The following is a 20,227-nucleotide window of genomic DNA, read 5'->3' as shown; positions in this document are numbered from 1 at the left end:
TATTTAATTTTTTCCAGATATCAAGAAGGAATTAACTTTTTTTTTTTCTAAAATTGTCTTTGGAGTAAAGAGACTAGGAATAATTTGTTATATTTTCAAGGAGCAAATTAAGTTAATATGGTCAATTTCATTGTTAATTAATACAAAAGTCAGATTTCTTAATATGTACAAAAAATGCCAAAAAAATCATTTAAAGTGAATCCGAGAGGGTAGTAATTATTTTAAATATCACAATCGTTAGAAGAAACAAAGAGTAGGTAAAATGCATTATTAGGTGCGAGATAACGTGGATAGGAGGATTTTCCGAGTGTTGAGTCTCAAAAACCCTTTTAAGATTCTCATTAGTCGCAAAGTCGCATTTCGCTTGGCGCCTTCCAAACAAGAAAAACCTTAAAGAGAGCAAAAACTGTAGAATAGCTAATATCGGGAACAAACAGCGCAGTAGAAAAGGACAAAATGCAGCCAACTAACCAACCTGCAAAAAGGAAAGCGGCCTTCCAATTTCCTCACCCTACAGAACGGCATGTAGAGTGTAGACTCTTCAAAGTCATTAATTACCATTTTCATTCCTTAACCTACTCCATTAACGGCTGCTAATCAGTATATCTCAGGCCATGTGATCGTAGAAAGTTCCACGAATTCGTTAATTAATTCACTCGCACACGGCGCCATCACGCGTTTTCGCTCTCCCCCTTCGTCTACTTTATAAATACACCTCTACGGATCCGAATTTCGAAAAATCCTTTACTGTTGACGTAAGTTTGTTTCTGATTCTGCCGAATATTTGCATACGCAGGACAATCCAAACACTGTTCTTTCACAGGTAAATCTTCTTTTTTTCTTCTTCTGTGAATTTTCATTCGAATTCCCTTACTTCGCCTTCTTCTCGTATAGTTTAATTTAATCGAATTGAACGAGCTCAAGCTCTTTGCCTTGTTGATCGTCGTTTCCTAACTGAATTACGTGTAGAAATGTACGAATTTCGCTTTATACCAGTCAAAGTGAATGTCAACGTCGACGACTGGTTATGTTTTGAATTGTAAATGTATGAACAAATTTGACTAGTCGATATGAGGATTCACCAGTGTTTTCTGCACGATACATATTTGTCGAAAATCCTCTTACGGCCTTTGAACAGAGTAATTTTCATCATTTATGTGTTTGTCTGATTTTTTTTTTTTTTTTTGGTATTTTGCTTATTTTTTGAGTAATTTATTTGTTAATAATGCCGCTGCAGGTAGAGTTAATGGCGAATTCTGAGTCCGAGCTCAATGACAACATACATAGAGACTTCTATATTCCTACCTACATACTTGCACCGGATGCTCCGAATAAGAGTAGGCATATAGCTTTACCTGATAATGTACCTACATGCCCTGTGCTAGTGTTTATTAATTCTAAAAGCGGAGGTCAACTTGGAGGAGAACTTCTTCGTACATTTCGCCATCTTCTTAACAAGTATCAGGTACTTAAGCTCTTTCCTTTGATCGCATATGCAAAAGAAATAACTGCAAAATATTTTTAGTTTGTCAATTTATGTTTTAGATCAGATAGACGTGTTTGGGACTGAGGTTTAGTTGATTTATTACTTGATTGAAGTCTGGACATCTTTGTTAACATTTCAGGTTTTTGATTTGGGAGAAGAAGCTCCTGATAGTGTTTTACGTAGAATGTACTTGAATATAGAAAAGCTGAAGAGTGGTGGTGATCAATTTGCTGCCAAAACTGAAGAGAGAATGAGAATAATTGTGAGTTAAATTCTTTCAGTTGGTTCATGATTCAACAGGTTTTTCTCGTAACTTCACCAGACGGCCAGATGATTATTTTCCAGCACAAAGTACTGACATTGGATTTTATATTTAGGTTGCAGGTGGAGATGGCACAGCTGGCTGGCTTCTCGGAGTTGTATCGGATCTCAAACTATCTCAGCCTCCACCAATTGCTACAGTGCCTTTGGGAACTGGAAATAACCTTCCATTTGCTTTCGGCTGGGTATGGATCTGTGGCGGAAACTGATGACTCACTAGATATTTGATGGATATATTTTCCTGTAAATTGTAGCAGTTAATATAGTGGTGCAAAAGCTCTCAATTTGCTTGCCTGGTGTCTCACTATGCAATTTGTTTCCTAGTATTGCTTATATTATGTTGAGATTATCTATAAACAACCTGAAATCCTTGCATAAAAAGATTTGCTCATAAACATGTTCATTTAGTTAGTAGCTAGAGCAAAAGTCTTTTATCTTCTAAGAGATATATTAGTGTGCCTTCAGTATTGAGAAAGATACTTTATGTGATATGCAGTTTTGGTGATTGACAGGGAAAGAAGAATCCAGGAACCGACCTTAACTCCGTCATCTCATTTTTGAAGCAAGTAATGAATGCAAAAGAAATGAAGATGGACAGGTAATATTGTTAGTTCATATGCGATATTGTGGCCTGTCTGTGATATTCTCAGTTGAATGTTGATCCCTTGACACTGAGAATATTGATCCCTTGATGATCAAGTATTAATTCTTTGTTCAAACTTCTTGGCAGTGTTACAAGCTGAATGTATCGGCTCTCTTAAAGTGTATATCTTCGTTTTTCACATTATAGACAATGGGAGCTTGTAATGTATAGTTAATTCAAATGCAGACATTAGTGTCACTATATGCTGTTATCTTTTTCTTGAATCAAAAGTAAAGAAATAAAATGTCAACAAATGCGAAAGTGGGCCGGATTAACCTAATCTTTTTTTTTTAATAGCATGTGGGTCTTCCTTAAAGATCTTTCATCTCAAGGAAATTGGAAAATATTTTCAGGTCTCTAGCTAAGTCAAGGAATATAATAGTCTGGTTGGTGAAGTTGTGAAAGCTCTAAGTTATACTTAAAGAGATGTTCAACAGCATAACATGCTCTTAACGTGGAAGCTTCCATTTTTTATTGGATCATAATTTTATCTGCAGTGACGAAAATAGTTCCAAAGCATGCAAATACATTCAATTTTTTTTTTTTGCTTCGCATCCAATATTGGTAAAGGGAAGACATTTTCACAATTACGGTTTCTTGTGATAATTGACCTACTTACTTTAACATGAATATAAATTTTTTGTGTAAATTAGTACAAGGACTTCTTGTTTATTGTACACAATCATAATAACCTCTTCCAAAACTATAGGAAGTTCTAGCTTTTGGAAACTTCTATTATGGTTCTATCCAATCCACTTATTAAGGTATACGTATTTCGATTGCACAGACTTCTTACGATTATAATATAACTTAATAGTATAATTGGTGCATCATGACTGCTTATTCTCAACCAACTGGTGTTAAGAAAATTGCTTTATGCAGTTGGCACATTCTTATGAGGATGAGAGCACCAAAAGGTGGTTCTTGTGATCCTATTGCACCGCTTGAATTGCCTCATTCTTTGCATGCATTTCACCGGGTTTCTCCATCTGATGAACTGAATGTGGTAAGACATCCTTATCTATTAAAAGAAATTTGTCTTCTCTAAGATGAACACACACTTTCATTTAGACTAGCTCCATCTCTTATACCTGCGTAAGTTCCTCGCCACTTGTGTGTGTGTGTGTGTTTTTTTTTTTTTTTTGGTGCTATATTCTTTGCTGATAGTATATTAAACCTGATTCTGCTTGTGTAAAGTCCTGCTCCATGATAGATTTAGGTGCCACTTTTAAATGTTTTGTTAATTGAAATTGGTCATTACATCTTATATAGGAGTTAAGTGACATGAAAAGGATTCTAAATAAGTAAAACGTAATAATTTCAAATAATTTATTCATTATGTTTATGATACTCTCGACTTTCAACAATAACATGATTTTAAAGAATATTCTACAGCATGAGTTTACTTGCTTTGGAACAAAAAAAAATTACTATAAAATCACCATAACTGTAAAAAGTTGTTAGGATAGTGTCGCAGAAATAGTGAAACAATCATTTTTGATCACTTTACACATATGTAAAGGTATGAGTTTTTAAATTTGGAAAAACTGATATGGTTGAATAGAGATATCATCATTGTTAATCGTCTGGAGTACATATTCTCTGACTTTTTTTGGACACTTCATTGCATTAAGTTTTTCAAGCATAATCTTCCAAGAGAATAGAATTTGAGAATTTACCATGCTGATCTGAATGCTATTTAAAGGACTAAAACATATGTAAAAGAACCACTATCTTTTACATGTGTCATTTTTGCATTCATTAAATTTATTACTTTACATGGAGTTTCCTTGTGTATTTCTTGTAGTTGGATAATCATATGAAGTCCAGGGTGGGGCATGTTCTGATAAGATTTCTGTTTTGGCGTTCCATTTTCAAATGCATTCACATTGATTAAGAACAAAAAGTGAACATGTGTATATGTCTATCAGTATGCACGCATACATCTCTATCAACATGAATGCGTAATGTCTGGCTTTGGCAAATTACAAATTTCTTAGCTTGATCTGTTTCAAAGTGTTGCCCTGTCGGATGAAGAGGATAACTGCTTTCTCTTTTTAACCTAATAAATACAGGAAGGTTTCCATACATTCCGTGGAGGTTTCTGGAATTACTTCAGCATGGGTAAGTGCATATTCTTTTGATTAGGAATTAAATTCTATATAGCCATTTAACATCTTCACTTTTGTAAGCCCAATACAACAATATCGCATAGAATAAGGTAGGATGTGATAATTAATACCTTTATGAAATGATTGAGCAGCTGTATATCAAATAGAAAACTAATCTAAACACCCACGGCAATGAGTTGAGTAGTTCAAGATTTTTAATAAACCCTCTGAATATTCTTGTATACCTGATGTTTATATCTCTAACCCCCGCCTACACGTGTTATTCGATTCTGGAGTTCACAAGTGAGTATCCTAATACTGAGATGTGATGAATGTACAATCATACAAAATTAGACAAAGTTAGACATGATCACATCAACCAGAGGATGGAAACAGCTTATATGGAAGATAAAATGGAAGAATGTTGGGTGGGAGAGTTTAACCATGTCTTACGTACATCGTAAATGCTTGAGTCCATAGATGCAATACTTTGGTATTTAAGGCATTAAGGGGGGGGGAGTGAAAAAATTGCTAAAGAGGATGAGGTGGACCTGAAATTACAGGAAGGAAAGTTGTTTCTAAAGACCTACAATCTTTTGGAATCAAGCAGACTTAAATTAATACATAACACAATGGAAGCAGACATTCATATAGGCCAATTTCAATAGTTGGGATTAAGGCTTAGTTGTTGTTACAATTACATTAGTTCCGAGTAGGTATGAACCTGGGCTTTATAACCTCTAGTTTTAGAAAACTTCTAGTTTGCCTTAACATACGAATTTAGAAGGAAATGAGCTTGTAGAGCAGAGCCAATGCAGGATTCACGTAGCCCAATTCAGAATTGAGGTATAGTTGATACTGATAGATTTATAAACCTTCTACTGAGTTTGGTCTCTCATTTTTCCGTTCTGTAAATCAATTATTAGTTTGACTGTTAGTTCTGAGTTAATTTACCAGATAGGTGTTTTAAATACCCATATTTGCCTCATCTTAATTTTTGTATCAAAGTTGAGTAGAGAAAATTTCATTATAGAGAAAGTGCCACTCCAAATCTTTTCATAGTATAAATACTTTAAAAGAAAACAGAAAGGAGGTCCTTCAAATTACAGCAAACTTGAAAGGTCGGTGAATTAACTCAATAGATGTTTTCCAGAAGCAGTATTAATTTGGCCAGAATTAGTAATTCATCTTCGTGAATGACGATAATAGGATGATTAGGAACATAGAATTCCTATAGACATAAACAAAATGTCTATGGGTATGTGTCTTAACCTACACAGACTATGATCTGAAGTTATTTCTTTGCTTGTGCTATTATTCATCTATTACCACATCTAACACTAATTCTCTGTTAACAGGGATGGATGCACAAGTATCTTATGCATTTCACTCAGAGCGAAAAATGAACCCTGAGAAATTCAAAAACCAACTTGTCAATCAGGTAGGAAAGTGAGTGACAAAATAAAGATGATAAGGCTTCTCTTTGGTTTATTTCTCTGAATCTTTGCATACAAATTATTAATGAAGTAAACGTTTCCTAGTCTTATGCTTATGGACCTTTTGTTTTGTTCTATCTAGAAGAAAAACAAGTTTACTCTCAAATTAATGACGCTCTGACAAAACAGATAGTTGAAGATGTAGGGTTGGTTCTTGTCCGCAGGGGTCAAGATTTTCTGTCCACAATATCTTGTAAGGCTTAATAGGTTCTGTTCTATGTGTATCTATAACACAGAAGGTTAAAAGTGAAATAGCTTCTAGTGTTAACTTTGTACTGGTATCAGCTTGTAGAAATTTGAGTCAATGACACTCCAGTTTTACGGTCTCTGCTGTTGAGGAAGATGAGAATATATGATAGATCAAAGAAAAGAACCATATATTGCATCTTTGTCTTGATTTACGTGCCGGAGACCCTCCTATAAAACCTAGTGTATCCAATCTGCAGAAACCAAGTAATTGACGTGCTACCTTTGTAAATACTATGCAAAACGTGTTATTTCCTCCCTATTTTCTGAGATAAGCGTTTAATGCTTCTTATTATTGAGTTTTAGTTTGTTTATGTACATCTCCCTCGAACTATTCTCGAAGCCTAAAGCACTTCTAATATTGTCCGCTAGGCTAATGTTTCAACAAATACACGAATATGGGCTTGTCCTGAAGTCATGTTGAGTACCTACTCTTGGATGCTAATTGCTAGCAATATGAGTGACTGAAAGAAAAGGATAAGAAACTGATTAAGGTCCATCCTAGCTGGTTTTGTTTTTCCTAATCTTAAATACGTTGACAGAGGGAAGAAGGTGGTATTATGCTTATTAGGATATAGGAACATATGTGAGAAGACTAAGATTATGGTGCTTTTGCCTACTGGTGGTATGCCGCTTTATTTCATCAGTATAGTTTGTCCCCTTAAATTGATTATACCTCTGGAAACTATTCTACAGAATCTCATCTTTTTTTTTGGTCCCTTTTAAATTGATTATAGGTATGTGAATTAATGTCTTAAATCCAGTCATCCGCCTTATCTTAGGTGGTACATGCTTCTAGAGATCCATATTAATAGGTTTCATTGCTTGGTAGTTGGTATCTCTATGGATGCGGCTTCTAAGTCACTAGATTATGCTAAGTATCTCTAAAGAGATAATTGGCATATGATTAGGGAGCATTTGCTTACTTTGAGAGTTTTTTCATAAGCAGGAAAAATAAGAAGGATAATTTAGTGAATTAGTAACCAAAACTATTATGGTTGGGAACTACATTTAGCACTTTGCTTTAATATGGAAGTCTCATGAATATAGTTGTGTTGATGCGTCAAGTATATGGGGCATATCTCGTTTCTTGGAGGTTGATCATTTACAGTTGTGTTTACCTTTTGTTACGTTACTAAGGACATGTTCTACCATTCAACTTCTTTCTCTCGTTCTAATGATACTGATGTACAGTAAAGCAATTTGCAATGACTGGTACTGACGATAAATGAGGGATATCCCAGTGGTAAGGACCCTCGGGAGCAAAGTGAGAAATGCCACTGTTAGGTTCCTGAGAAAACATAACAGTTTATGATTGCCACATCATACCATGTTAAATTTTTTGCTTAGAATTTCATGACCAAATTGGAATTCGTGGTTTCTCTATCCCAAGTCAAATGTAGTGATTTTGCCTCTTTCGTTCTTGATGTAGTGTTCTAGCATCTCTAAAAATTCTGTAGATGATCCAAATTATATGAGATTATCTATTGTTTCAGAGTAGATACAAGATAGTATTTGAAGGGATGCCTAATGCTAATTTTTCTTGCTCCATAGAGTGCATATTTAAAGCTAGGATGTACACAAGGATGGTTTTTTGCCCCTCTCGTTCATCCTTCTTCGAGGTGAGTTTGCAGTGTAGTTTTTATATATAAATCCTTCCAAATATTATGCAAAATAACTGAATTCTTTTTTGTGGAAGCTTCACCTCCTTGAAGGCATGAGGTGAGCAGCACCTAAATATTTTTAAACAGATAAATTAAAATTAGAATAATCATATAGTTTAGACTTCCAAGACTGACATATTCACTTCTAGAATTTGTCCAGATTGTCAAAAGCATGTCTTTATAATCTTCTATTCTTTCAAATCCTTGATCTTATGCGCTAACTTTAAATAGCCATGTCAATTTGCTTGAATCTTCTTGTTGGAAACATGAAAAACAGGAATTTGTGGGTAACTTGATGATTGCTCTTGGTAACTTAGTGAGATATCCCTCTTTTCTGATTTAATTTTCTTTTCTTTTTGGATCATCCTACTGTACTTTCTTCAAAAAATCCACGCTCTTTCTTTTTAACACAGCGACGAGCAGAGTAGCCTATCAACATAATGAATAGCTAACTGTTAGCAATTTCTACACTAAATTTACACAAGTTGATTGTTCCTACATACATGACAATGTCAGAAAACTTCAAGCCTTGCATTATTTCCCTTGCCTGGTAAACAATGACAATAACTTGGGATAGAAAGAAATTAACTAAAAATTGTGCAGCTGTCATTAGTTTCCTCCCAGCATTTTTCCTGTTCATAATTTTTGCCAAGTAACGAGTATAAATTTGACAAAACCTTGAAAAAACTAAGAACTTTTCCTGTCATAAGACGGTTCAAGTTAATTACTTCTGGATTGAATATTTCACTATCATCTCCTATGATGGTACAACTATGAGAATTTACTGATTTCCATTAGCTGCTAATTTTGATTTGCTGCAGGAACATAGCTCAACTGACTAAGGTTAAGATTATGAAAAAGCAGGGCGAATGGCAAGACCTTCAAATCCCTCACAGGTAGTATTTAGTTACTCGTAGTATAGGAACCTTAGATGACGACTTGACAATTTACTTTTCTGCATTATTCTTCAAAATAGAATCTTTTGGCTGTTTTGCTGTAACCTATTTGTGGTTGCATTACTGCTTTTATCATGCTTAATGAAGTTGGTTCCCGACGAACAACCTACCGATGAGTTTATGAGTTGTAACTGTTCTTTTTCTTTGTTGTCCAGTGTCAGGTCAATCGTATGCCTCAATTTGCCTAGCTTTTCCGGTGGACTAAATCCTTGGGGAACACCAAATAACAACAAACGCCGATATGTATGTATTCCAAAAAAAAATTCCTCCAATCTGCCCCTTTTTCTGTTTCCTCGACTGTTTATGGCTTTAGCTTATTTCTTTTCACAGTCGGTATTCTGTTGGGGGATGATGGGGGAGGGAGATGGGTGGGGGTTATCTACCGCCATCCGGTGTTTACACCAAATCGATGTACTTGATCATGGTTAAGTAATGAATGAGGTGAAAATCCATATTAACTAATCATAGTTAGGTGATAAAAGAGTGTGTGGAAGACACATATCATGTTATTACTGGGTTGACATAAACACAGGATGCAGATAAATTTTAGCCATTATATATTTCTTGAATTTTTTTGTGTTCTTTTTTAGCTATATTGACGTGCATATATTTCTTCATTGGACAGAGGGACTTGACTCCTCCATTTGTAGACGATGGCCTTCTTGAGGTTGTCGGATTCAGAGATGCTTGGCACGGATTAGTCCTTCTTGCTCCAAAAGGACATGGGACTCGTCTTGCCCAGGTTAGGAATAAATTATGGTTATTACAAATATTTGCGTGAATATTGTATGTCTACCGATGAGAAGTTGTGATAATACTAGTTATCAAATGTTTTTGGTTTAAGATTATTAAATGAAAATATTTATATAGCAAGACAGGACTAAAAATAATTGAGCTGATAGAGTAATCCAAAAACTTATTATTCACTTATTATTCATCCTAAAAACTAAGACGCTCATATCCTTTATGGTTTCCCTGTATGTAGGCACATAGAATCCGATTTGAGTTTCACAAGGGTGCAGCTGACCATACATTTATGAGGATAGATGGGGAACCCTGGAAGCAACCCCTACCTGAAGATGATGACACCGTTGTGGTAGAAATTTCTCATCTTGGCCAGGTTAAGATGCTTGCTACTCATGATTGCAGAGCCAAAAGCATACACAATCCCTCAAGTCATTTCAATCATGAAGCTGACGATGTTGATAGCGATGATGAAAACTCGGTCGATGAAGGAAGGAGGAAATTTGGGGCAGCAGATACTTTCAAAATTCCAGATGAGGTCGATGTTTCTCGTCTCAGTTAGCTTCATAATTGCTCTTTGTTTTCAGCTAGCTCTACATTCGATTTGCTGTATACGAGACAAGGATGCATTCCTTTTGCTGTATAGGAGACAAAAAGATGCGCCATGTCGGATTTTAAACGACATTCCTATTTTAGAGGTTTTGGTTGAAAATTTCCTGACCAATTGTTTGTGGTGTAAAGGAGCAACTTTAACGCCTGTAGTGTATGATTAAGGAGTCGCTTGGAATGATCCATCTAGCCTTTAAGCCGAACATTATTTGACTTGTAAACTTGCATTCTCTACCAAAAAAGTGACAGATCGGGAATGTCTCGGGCATACTTGCTTCTACTCAATCTAAAGTCAGAGTATGACGACCACATATTATAGTGGCATTTCAGTCTTGGTATAAAGTTTAAGCACTGTACTAATCCCAACCTTGTAAATGACCACAGATTTAGTGGCATTGGGAAATTTCTATATCACTGAAAATGGGACGGTCTCAAAAATGGGAGTATTATTTTTAAGTAGACGTTGTAACATTTCAAGATTTAAGACAATTGTGGATACCTTAAGCAACTAGCAAATTTAACTCCCAATCTAAGATTTTGCGTAACTTAATTAAGAACGTGTCTTTAGAAAAACACAAACGAAACTATAAAATCTGCAATAAAATAACTGACGAAGTTCTCTAAAGTATACGTAAAGGCCCTAATCTCCGAGGATAAGGTGGCAGATATAATTACTATTTTACCTTCACATATTTTCTGCAAGTATAAATACTCACCCTCTTGAAGAGCTATCTCTATATAGTGAATTGTTACAGCAGAGTTCATCTGATTTTATCAGTACTCTGATAATCAACGAACATTAGTGCCAACTAAAACGTATAGATAGTTGTAAAGCACTGTTTACAACTTGAAGCAAAAGCAGAACCAAAGAAAATGAGAAGCACGACTGCTGAGCAAATCTTGATTTTTGTCACTACTCGAGGTTTTATCTACAAATATAATAGAGATAGTTGCAACAATAAAGCTATTCTGTTTAACCAGAAAATAATGAACATTGGGATATACTTCAATTGCTGTAATAACAAAACATTGAACGTGACTTCGATTTTCTAATATAACTTGCCTGAGCTTTGGAGACTGAACTCTATCATACATGGACTGTTTTATTAGGGAAACAAGTCAATGAGGTCCAAGCAGGAGAACGAAATGATCTTTGCCTTACCTCCCAGCATATTGGTAATCTCCCAAGCATTTTGTGACAGCCTCATTGGCCTTCTGAGATTCCCTTTCTCCTCTTTTTTTCTTCTCCCTGGACGACAGATACATTGTATAATTGAGATTAAATGATAACAAAATTCACGAGTCAAGGTCTTGGTCGAATATATTTGCACTGTTCCAAAATGCATGTGAAGAATGTAAAAGATGGAGGAAGGCAAACAAGGGGCCAAAAAGAAGAGGGTTTTTTTTCTGGGAAAGGGTTTGTTAAGAGAACAGACATGGATTTCACGCAGAATATGATGAACAAAACCTCGTTAGAGCTTATCCAAGAAGCATGCATGAGAGAAAGTAGCTTAATAGTTTTTAGAAAACAGTTAGAGAAAGGACACCAATGAGTGTCAAACCAAAAGAGAAACTCTAACCTTTCCACATATTCCTTCAACAGCTCTTTAGCCTGAACCAGCTTGGAGAGCAAATTGCGATAAACATCAAGGTCCCTATCCACACTTTTCTTGTTTATATTCAGTGAAGCACAAAGCTGTCATGCCAATTTCACAAGTCAACAATATATTCACCTCCAAGTCCGTTGCAGTTTCATGAACATAAACATCTAAAGGGGGTTCGACCCTATGTGCAGTTGTGCACATTCAACAAACCTGCTACACTAGTTACTCCTATCATAAGCAAGTCTATTGTTGTTCCATCATTCAAAACAAGTGACTTTTTCTTTTCTTTTTTTTCTTTTGACTCAAGATTTTCTTAAGATTCAATTGTTTTCTTCTTTTGCTTACTAGCACACGTCTTGAAAAATACACTAAAGAGCTTAATATGAAGAGCATAACAAGGAAACTCTAACTAAAGGAGAGCTTTCATATTAGCATTCTTGTCGTACAGCATATTCATGAAGGAAAGAAAAGCAGTTGTGGTATAATCAACAAAGTACAGGGAAATCTCATTTTTGTTATACATTGAGGGTTAACTGAAACCTTCTACTTTCTCGCGCAGGTTAAAAAACAAAATCAGTCTCATGGGAGGAAGCGTAGACTATGGGGGCTATTGAGGAAATTGCTTGCTTTTCATTCAGAGAACCTTGAATTTCATCTTTAATGGAGGATAATGTTGAAGATGAGAATAAAATATTTGAGTTATTCTTTGTTTTCCTTTTCTTTTTCCTTTTTAGTGATGGGCGTAACTGTTTGTGAAGATCATTATCTAACAATCACACATTTGTTGATTCATGAAGTGCAATCAAGAAATGCTAGCATCGGTAGGTGATTTACAGTGACAGAGAGAGATGGTAGAACTCCTGAAGGCCAGACACCCACAACCTCAGTAATAGACTAGCTAAAGACTGATGTTTCTGTTACAATCCCAGGGGTATTATAGACTGGTTAAATCCATTCAACAACTTGCATAGAATTGTCAATAACACAAAGAGTCCCAATTGGTACAATTTTGGCCATTAATCCATGAGCTTTTTCCTTGTTCTATGACGAGTTCCGTCAGTGTCTCTCTTTCTCAAAGATTTCCTGAGAACTCATACCTTGGACTTCAAAATTAACACTTCCCCATAACCATCTTTTAGATAACATAGATTTCAACGCTCTTTCAAGTAAAATTTATACAGTTCCTGATACTAAATGGTAATTTTAGTCCAGACGCTACACAAAGGTATGATTTTTCCTTATATCATAAAATTCACCATGTAAGATTTTAAATACTTTTGTTTAATGCTTCACATTTACTTTTTCTGTGATCCGTAGCTCTCATGGGCGTTCATCTTTTTCAGAAATATAAAATTGTCAAGAAGAAATAGAAACAGAGAAAATGGGCAAGGTAACTGAAAGGATTATAAATGTGAATTCAGCTAACAAAAAGTGTCAAAAGTGAGTGAATTATCTTTCTTAAAAAATCAAAATAAGTCCAGTCCACCGAGTTCCTCCAATATAAATTGCAACTCTGAGATATCGATTGTGATTCAGTGCCTTTCTGTTCAATCTCTTTAAAATCGATTTGGTTCATAACTGAAGTATTCATGTCAAATCACTTGATCCATAACCAACTATATTGAGCAAAACCTCAATCATAAATGATCTACATGCTGAAGGTGAATCTTCTGCTCGTTTAAGAAACTTAACTTTGAATGGGTAAAAAGTGTTTTATGGTAAGCTTTCTTGGCATCAAACAGCGGGAATTGGCTTCAGGCTTTGTGCAAAGACAAAAGAAGAAGATTGCAGCTGAACTTTCACAGAAGGGCGCAAAGAGATGACCAGAGTTTGAAGAATTTAGCAGCAAACAGTCTGGTTGGGAAATGCTGTTGCTAATGTCTGATGATTTAACTGAAGCAAATAGCAATGAAAGAGTACCTCCGCTGATCCTTTTGCTACTAACAGACATTAATATCAGATCAACTAAAACTCATGACAGGGGAAGAAGAGTGTAATCTGCTTCAGATTAAAGCAGAGAAGGAAATTGCACACCAGATGTCAGAAAACTGAGCGAAAATCACTAAATCAGAGGCCTGGACATGTCTAATTCGAGGCAAGGTAGAAGGTGTAGCCAGGACGGGAAATGAGTGGGGAAATGATCCTTCTTTTTCCCAAGACTTCTCTCCAATTCTCTGACTGGTTTCTATTCATTTCCTTTGCTCTGTTTGATACGAGCCAGAATGATAATGTAGGTTTACTAAATCTGGCTCTAATAAAGTATAGAGTCTAGCACACAAACATGAGTGAAAAGACAAGGACAGAAATTGTATCGAGCCCCAGCCCTTGAGAAGCTCTAAGAGAAAAGATGTGTCATCAGTCTTATGACTTGAATCAGGTTTCCCGATATTTAGAGTTCTATCCAAGATGTAATTTGAAAACCTATACTGTGTTTTTGTTTCGGTTATTCTTTCTCTTTTTTCTTTATTTGGTCTTTTCAATTTACCCAGTGTTTAGCTATGCAAATAAAAATTGAAAATCTATATGCTTCTCACCCAGATATGGGCTTACAACTCCTAAGCATGTCTAACCTTCTTTCTGATACTAAATTCCATTGCGCTTGACCATAACTATTTCCAGAGCATTACAGGTTCACAGAAGCCTAAGTGCTTCTAGTGTCTCCAGACGATTTAAGTAATTAAAGTAAACAGATATGAGCAGGAAGAAGTTCTTGTAAAATACAAAATCTAATATGAAGAAAGTTATGATATCTACCTTTTCTAAGATGGTCGGATCAGTTACATTTGCCAACTCAAGTAGGCGAAAGAGACCAACCGCAAACAGTCGACTGTAGCAGAAACTATCCTTGGTTCCAGCTCGCTGTGCAATATCTTTCAGAATGTTTTCAACTTCTCCATCTCTGGATGAGAAGTCAACTAGTGTATTGGCATTTTGAGTACGAGCCCATTCTTCAAATTTTTGTGCATCAGCTCTGTAAACTGACAGGGAAAGTTATAAATCTTTATAAAGGAAAGAATTAAGCTTGCCAAATCTACTCAATGTTAGACAGAAGATTATAACAACTACTACAGTAACAACAACAAACTATGCCTCATCGGCTTTTATGAATAATCAATATCCATTTCGCTAATTGGGCAGATTTCATAAACTACTCAAGACTATTACAAATCAGTGTTATCAAAGGCACGCTTAAGCCCTGAAGCGAGGCTCAAAACATGTTGAGCGCCTAAGTTGCTCCGACACGGCAGTTTAGGCACCGCACCCGTGTCGACACGACACTAGTATGGGTATGAGATCCGTACCAGAGCCGGTCAAACAATTTTGGGTAATTTGAGTAAGACGGACAGAAAAATTCGAGACGAGATACAATTTGATTCCCGAATCAGAACCAAAACTAGGGTAAATTTGAAGAAAATAGCATACTTATCTAGGAAACCAATCCTTTACTTATCTACAACTTGAGAATAAAAAAGAAATCCCCACTTTACAAGCTATATAAGTATTCCACAAAAATTTCTCATAATTTAGAGATATTTTTATATTTTTGAATTATTATTAGCCGGATCTCCGCACCCGTATCCGTACTAGGATCTATATCCGTGAATCTTAGAATTTATATCTCAAAGGATCCGATCTCAAGATCCGCACCCGTGCTGGACACCCGCACCCGTGTCCAAGAAACTTAGTTGAGCGCTTCGTCTCGCTTAATGGGCGCTTCAGTGTTGTCATCAAGGCTCTAAGACATACTTTTCCTTGCTAACGAGCATTATCCAGAAGAGGTGACACTAAACAATTGATGTTTCACTTTATTGTAAACTTTCTTCAATTTCTTTGTCTATATATTTGGTATTCATGTTTATAGATATTAGTCTTGGACTACACATACATATTTGCAGTTTTTCTCCATTTGCATCTTTCTTCATTAAAGCCCATGCTTTATTTGTATTTTGCGCTTAAAGCCCCAACAGACCTTAGAGTTTCTTTGCGCTTGTCGCCTTTGACAACAATGTTCCAAATGTAATTAAGAAAAAATAAGAACATCCGCAAGAAGTTATTACCTTCTTACATGGATGATCATAATAATTAAAAGGCAATGCATAGAAAAAATCTAAAAGACAAATGAAAATCTTCCCATATTATTAAGTTTCAAGTTAATGAGCAATGGTTTCCGCATTTTCTTGGTTGGTTAGTTTTAGCATAATTTAGCCCCCTCAAATGACCATCAGCCTTTCACCAAAGAACCTTAAAGCTCGAGCATTTGTTATAAAATCAGATCCATTAGAATGGAAGTTTAATGCCTTAACATCAGATCATTAAAGATTGTGGTCCTTGGACTTTTTCTGCTCCGAGCATTATTATTGCTGTTGTTGCCTGTTCAAGGCGTTAGAGACATAATGTGCTTCAATTCAAAAGGCATATGGTTTAATTTATAACATCCAACCTCTTAGGATAAAACATCTTCACCACTCAAAAGGCAAAGATGTGCATTCAGATTAGATAAGGCTTCTTCAATGAAATAAGGGATGCTTTTTTCTAGGTCATGGCCCTAACCTGTCTTGGAGCACATGGAGCAAACTGTAGAACAATATTGAATTCTCTTAACAAAAATAAAGGTAAGAACAGAAACTTTTGGCCACCCCGAGGAAGATGAGGGGCTCTCCCTATGGAATTCTATTTTCTAGTACATAAAGACATACTTATGCTTCAACTCTTTTCTAAAAATTCTTGCAATCTGGGTGAATCATGAATATTAGGTTGAGATGTATTTGCACCATATTTGGGTTTTGCTAAGCATGTATAAAGCTTAGTTTTGAAATGTGTTCTGTAACTTGAGTTTTTCTAGAGAAGCATGAGTTACCTTAGCCAGGTCAAGATGGTTCACATGGTAGGTAGAGCCTACTGGATGCCAGTCATGGTCCCTAAATTGGATCATGACACTTTACAAGTGGAGAAATGTATAATTTGAATTGATCAATCTCATGCAAAATTCCAATGTAATGTCTGGATTAAAAGTTATATGATAGAAATATCCACTTCAGAATACGACTGCTTTATTCTATTCATTTATGGATTCCTCTTCGTAAGCCAAGGAAGATGTTGGTAGATTGAGGATAACAGTAGTTATATCTTAGTAAGTGAGAGTTGATCAAGAGTTCTGCAGCTAATTCTCTGTTCTGAACAGTGCTTTCACTCATTGGGAAACCAAACACCTGCATTTCTCCAATTCCATAATACAGCTAAGCCTATTCATCTTGGGTTTTGGTTCCACTCTCCAAGAAACTCTTAATGGTAATTAAATATATACTTTATCTACGATTACCTTACTGAAAGGAAGATATATCGTCAATGCTATCACATATAAATGATTATTTGTGTGCCTTTACACAGAAAAGTGAGTAAAAGCAACTGAAATTGGCAAGAGATGGATTAAACATGCCTGTATTGCACAGGATCCTCATTGAGCGCCTCTATATATGCTTTGAAGATGGCATCACGATCCTCTTCACTTGGGTAGCCTTCCATAAGTTGATCATAGACAGTGACGAAACCAAGCGCAAACACGGGATCATATCGGTAGGATTTCTTGTACTTTATCAAATGTTGTTGCACAATTAGCTCTTGTAACACTGTGTTGTAGACAGTTGGAATTGGACGCTTATAAGCCTTCAAGAAATTCATTTTAGTCTCGGCCACAGTTGGCAAATCTGGAAACAATACAATATAATGCGCTGCATTATTGCCTCATAAAATAAACATTTGCACCGCACTAAAATAAAACAGAATAAGTAAACAGAAAGAAAATAGACAAGATACAGAAAATACAAATAGTTGCAAGAACGCAGAAAGATAAATTAAACCAGAGAAGGCTTCATTTCCTCTGTTACTTCAATACAACAACAATAACAACTATGCCTCAGTCCCAAACAAGTTGGGGTCCGCTATATGACTCTCCTCACTGATCACTTATTCTGTTAGTTCAATTCCATGTTTTTTTCCTTTGATAAGTTAATTCAATCTTCATTAGGAAGAAACAGCTCTGATTCATTTAATACGATGCTATTAGAATGAACAGGAATCCTATATGTTCACTTGACTTATATATTATATTTGACAGTTTTTTTCAGAAAAAGCTAAGGTCATTTTGTTGTCACTGCATTGGCAAGCTGGTACTTCATTAGAAAGGTATATTGATACTAAAAACATCTCCTTAACTATTTAGGAAGCTAACAAAATGTAATGATAGTATTGATAATTGAAAACAAATATTAAATTAATGGTTAATAAGTTACTTTGATCTAGAAAAGGTCACACCAAAAGTTTCTATTAGGAATTAGTTTAATGAAATTGAATTCGTGAAAATCTAAAAGTTGTATAGAAATGGAATAGTGTAAAACATTTTGTAATATCTAGTGTCATATAAAATACTCGTACACTATAGTGAATTTATAACAGTAAAATATTCTCAACACTTGAAATGACATATAAGTATTTCGCTATATCTAAATCCAAGCTCAACTGCTGTGCAGTTCATTTTAAGCACTGAAAGACAGACACTAGAAATAAATTAGCCGAGCAACTATAATATACACCTGCACAAAATTATGCAATTAGCTATGCACACTTGCTGAGTAACTAAACTAAAACAGGGGAAAAAAATAGATGATAAAAAGCTACTGTATAATTTATTTATTTATTTTCGATTTCCAATCCAATTGGAAGCAATGTATCTTGACATAAAAGAGAACTTGCCTGTGGACATGCAATGAACGACAAAGCGAGAGGTGGAAGAATTCGAACTGAAACTGGAATTTGAAGATCGAACATTGAAACAGTCAAAGGAGAGGTTGGAACGGAACCTAAATGTATCAACAGAACGGGACGGAGAAACGGAGGATTTCCTTTCGGCGGATTGAGCAATCGCCGAGAACGATACCGAAGTAACTGCCGCCATTTCTACAGAAAATAGTGAAGAAGAAGAAAAGAAGAGGAGAATCCAAACAGTGAGTTGCTTTAGAGAATGGAGTTGTTTTCCATTTGTATTTTTCTGTGGAAAATGGAGAACGGAAAAATGGAGGGTGAGGCTTGGATTTCAGGGCTTATCCAATGTTTTAAGGATATTTCTTTTTCATTTTTAATATTTAGGAGGTAAACAAATAAGATCGCAACACGTAGATCGTATTGATGCTGACCTCTCATTTCAGATTTTTCCTTTTTTTCCTTAGTTTTGAACTTACTACGTATTGCTTTTCTTCAGTAACTACTGATCGGATCCATTTGCTGACTATTCTTTGTGGTTGAGAACGATTTTAAGCTATGACAGTTGAGCAAGGTAAGTAAACACGTTTTCGCAGGGACCAGTTAAATTACCGTCAATTGATTTTGTAATTCTTTACAAACTTATCTCCTATCTTTTTTTTACAATTTATTTTACACATAAGAAATCCAAAATTATTATTTTCTTAAATTATAAAGTGTCAACACCATTTTTGGCCAGGATAAATTTTTCTCTAACATGTTTTGAAGTAGAAACGAGACCAAGTAGGATTAATTGATTTTAAGGACACTGTTTAAAAAATATTCAATTTTCATAAATTATTCTTATAAGGTTTATGAAGGAATTTTTATCACCTATAGCAAAAGTTAACACCTTATTTATTTTAAATAAATACCATTTAAAAAAATTATATTCTATAGATACCTTTTAAGGTTTATAGCAAAATATTTAATTTTGGTTACCTCCTAGCCCTAAGCCACTAAATACGTTATTCGATCAGTTACACTATTTTCTTTCTCTCTCTACTTTGATACATCTCATTCTCTTCCTCATTCCCTAAAAACACGATGCTTCATCTCAAAAATTCCTCTCACCCTCACTATTTTCTTTTCATTCCGATCAATTCTTGCACCGAATTGAATATCACTAAACTCATGGCTTAATTCCCTATACTTCTAATTGCTCAATGCTTTCAAAGTTGAAGTATAAATAACTCTCTGCTTATCCCTAAATGCCATGTGATAGTGTACTCGGCGACAGCTATTTTCCCGGCTGAGGTATGTGCCGATACAAGAACTGGTTCTTTACGTTCTAAGCATGCGATGGATACTTCCTGAAATGGGTCGAGCTTGAAGGGGTAGGTTTTTGCCATTTCGCCGTTATAGGAAGGGTTTGAGAGGGTTCCGTGGATTGTTTCGTCGTTAGTTGAAGTGTATTGCTACGGCGGATTCGCAAGAAATTAGGGTTTGTTCTTGAACAAAGACGACAAAGTTTGGGGCTGAGCAACTTGATTTTCTGTTAATATATTTCAATGTCTTTTCATATATTTCATTGTATTCATTGTCTTTTTTT

At 35.4% G+C, this 20,227-nt stretch overlaps 2 protein-coding genes across 3 annotated transcripts; one reads left to right on the top strand and one right to left on the bottom strand.

The window, feature by feature from the left end:
• Nucleotides 1–362: 362 nt before the first annotated feature.
• LOC107776484 (diacylglycerol kinase 5-like) lies at nucleotides 363–10,531 on the top strand. Of its 2 annotated transcripts, XM_016596384.2 has the most exons (13): nucleotides 363–823; nucleotides 1,238–1,465; nucleotides 1,626–1,748; nucleotides 1,864–1,992; nucleotides 2,320–2,405; nucleotides 3,333–3,456; nucleotides 4,526–4,574; nucleotides 5,920–6,002; nucleotides 7,858–7,925; nucleotides 8,789–8,863; nucleotides 9,079–9,166; nucleotides 9,549–9,665; nucleotides 9,909–10,531. In XM_016596384.2, the coding sequence occupies exons 2-13, from the start codon at nucleotides 1,247–1,249 to the stop codon at nucleotides 10,227–10,229; spliced, it is 1,482 nt and encodes a 493-aa protein (XP_016451870.1). In that variant the 5' UTR covers nucleotides 363–823; nucleotides 1,238–1,246; the 3' UTR covers nucleotides 10,230–10,531.
• A 632-nt stretch (nucleotides 10,532–11,163) lies between these two features.
• On the bottom strand, nucleotides 11,164–18,991 carry LOC107776485 (protein THYLAKOID FORMATION1, chloroplastic). Its single transcript, XM_016596385.2, has 5 exons — nucleotides 18,631–18,991; nucleotides 17,318–17,585; nucleotides 14,635–14,851; nucleotides 11,857–11,972; nucleotides 11,164–11,525 (listed from the first exon to the last, which is right to left on the bottom strand). Exons 1-5 carry the CDS (start codon nucleotides 18,830–18,832, stop codon nucleotides 11,435–11,437), a joined length of 894 nt encoding a protein of 297 aa, XP_016451871.1. The 5' UTR covers nucleotides 18,833–18,991; the 3' UTR covers nucleotides 11,164–11,434.
• Between the last annotated feature and the right edge of the window lie 1,236 nt (nucleotides 18,992–20,227).

Source organism: Nicotiana tabacum, chromosome 10 (assembly GCF_000715075.1).
Source record: "Nicotiana tabacum cultivar K326 chromosome 10, ASM71507v2, whole genome shotgun sequence".
Lineage (NCBI taxonomy): Eukaryota > Viridiplantae > Streptophyta > Magnoliopsida > Solanales > Solanaceae > Nicotiana > Nicotiana tabacum.
This window is presented reverse-complemented; position numbering and strand designations above follow the sequence as displayed.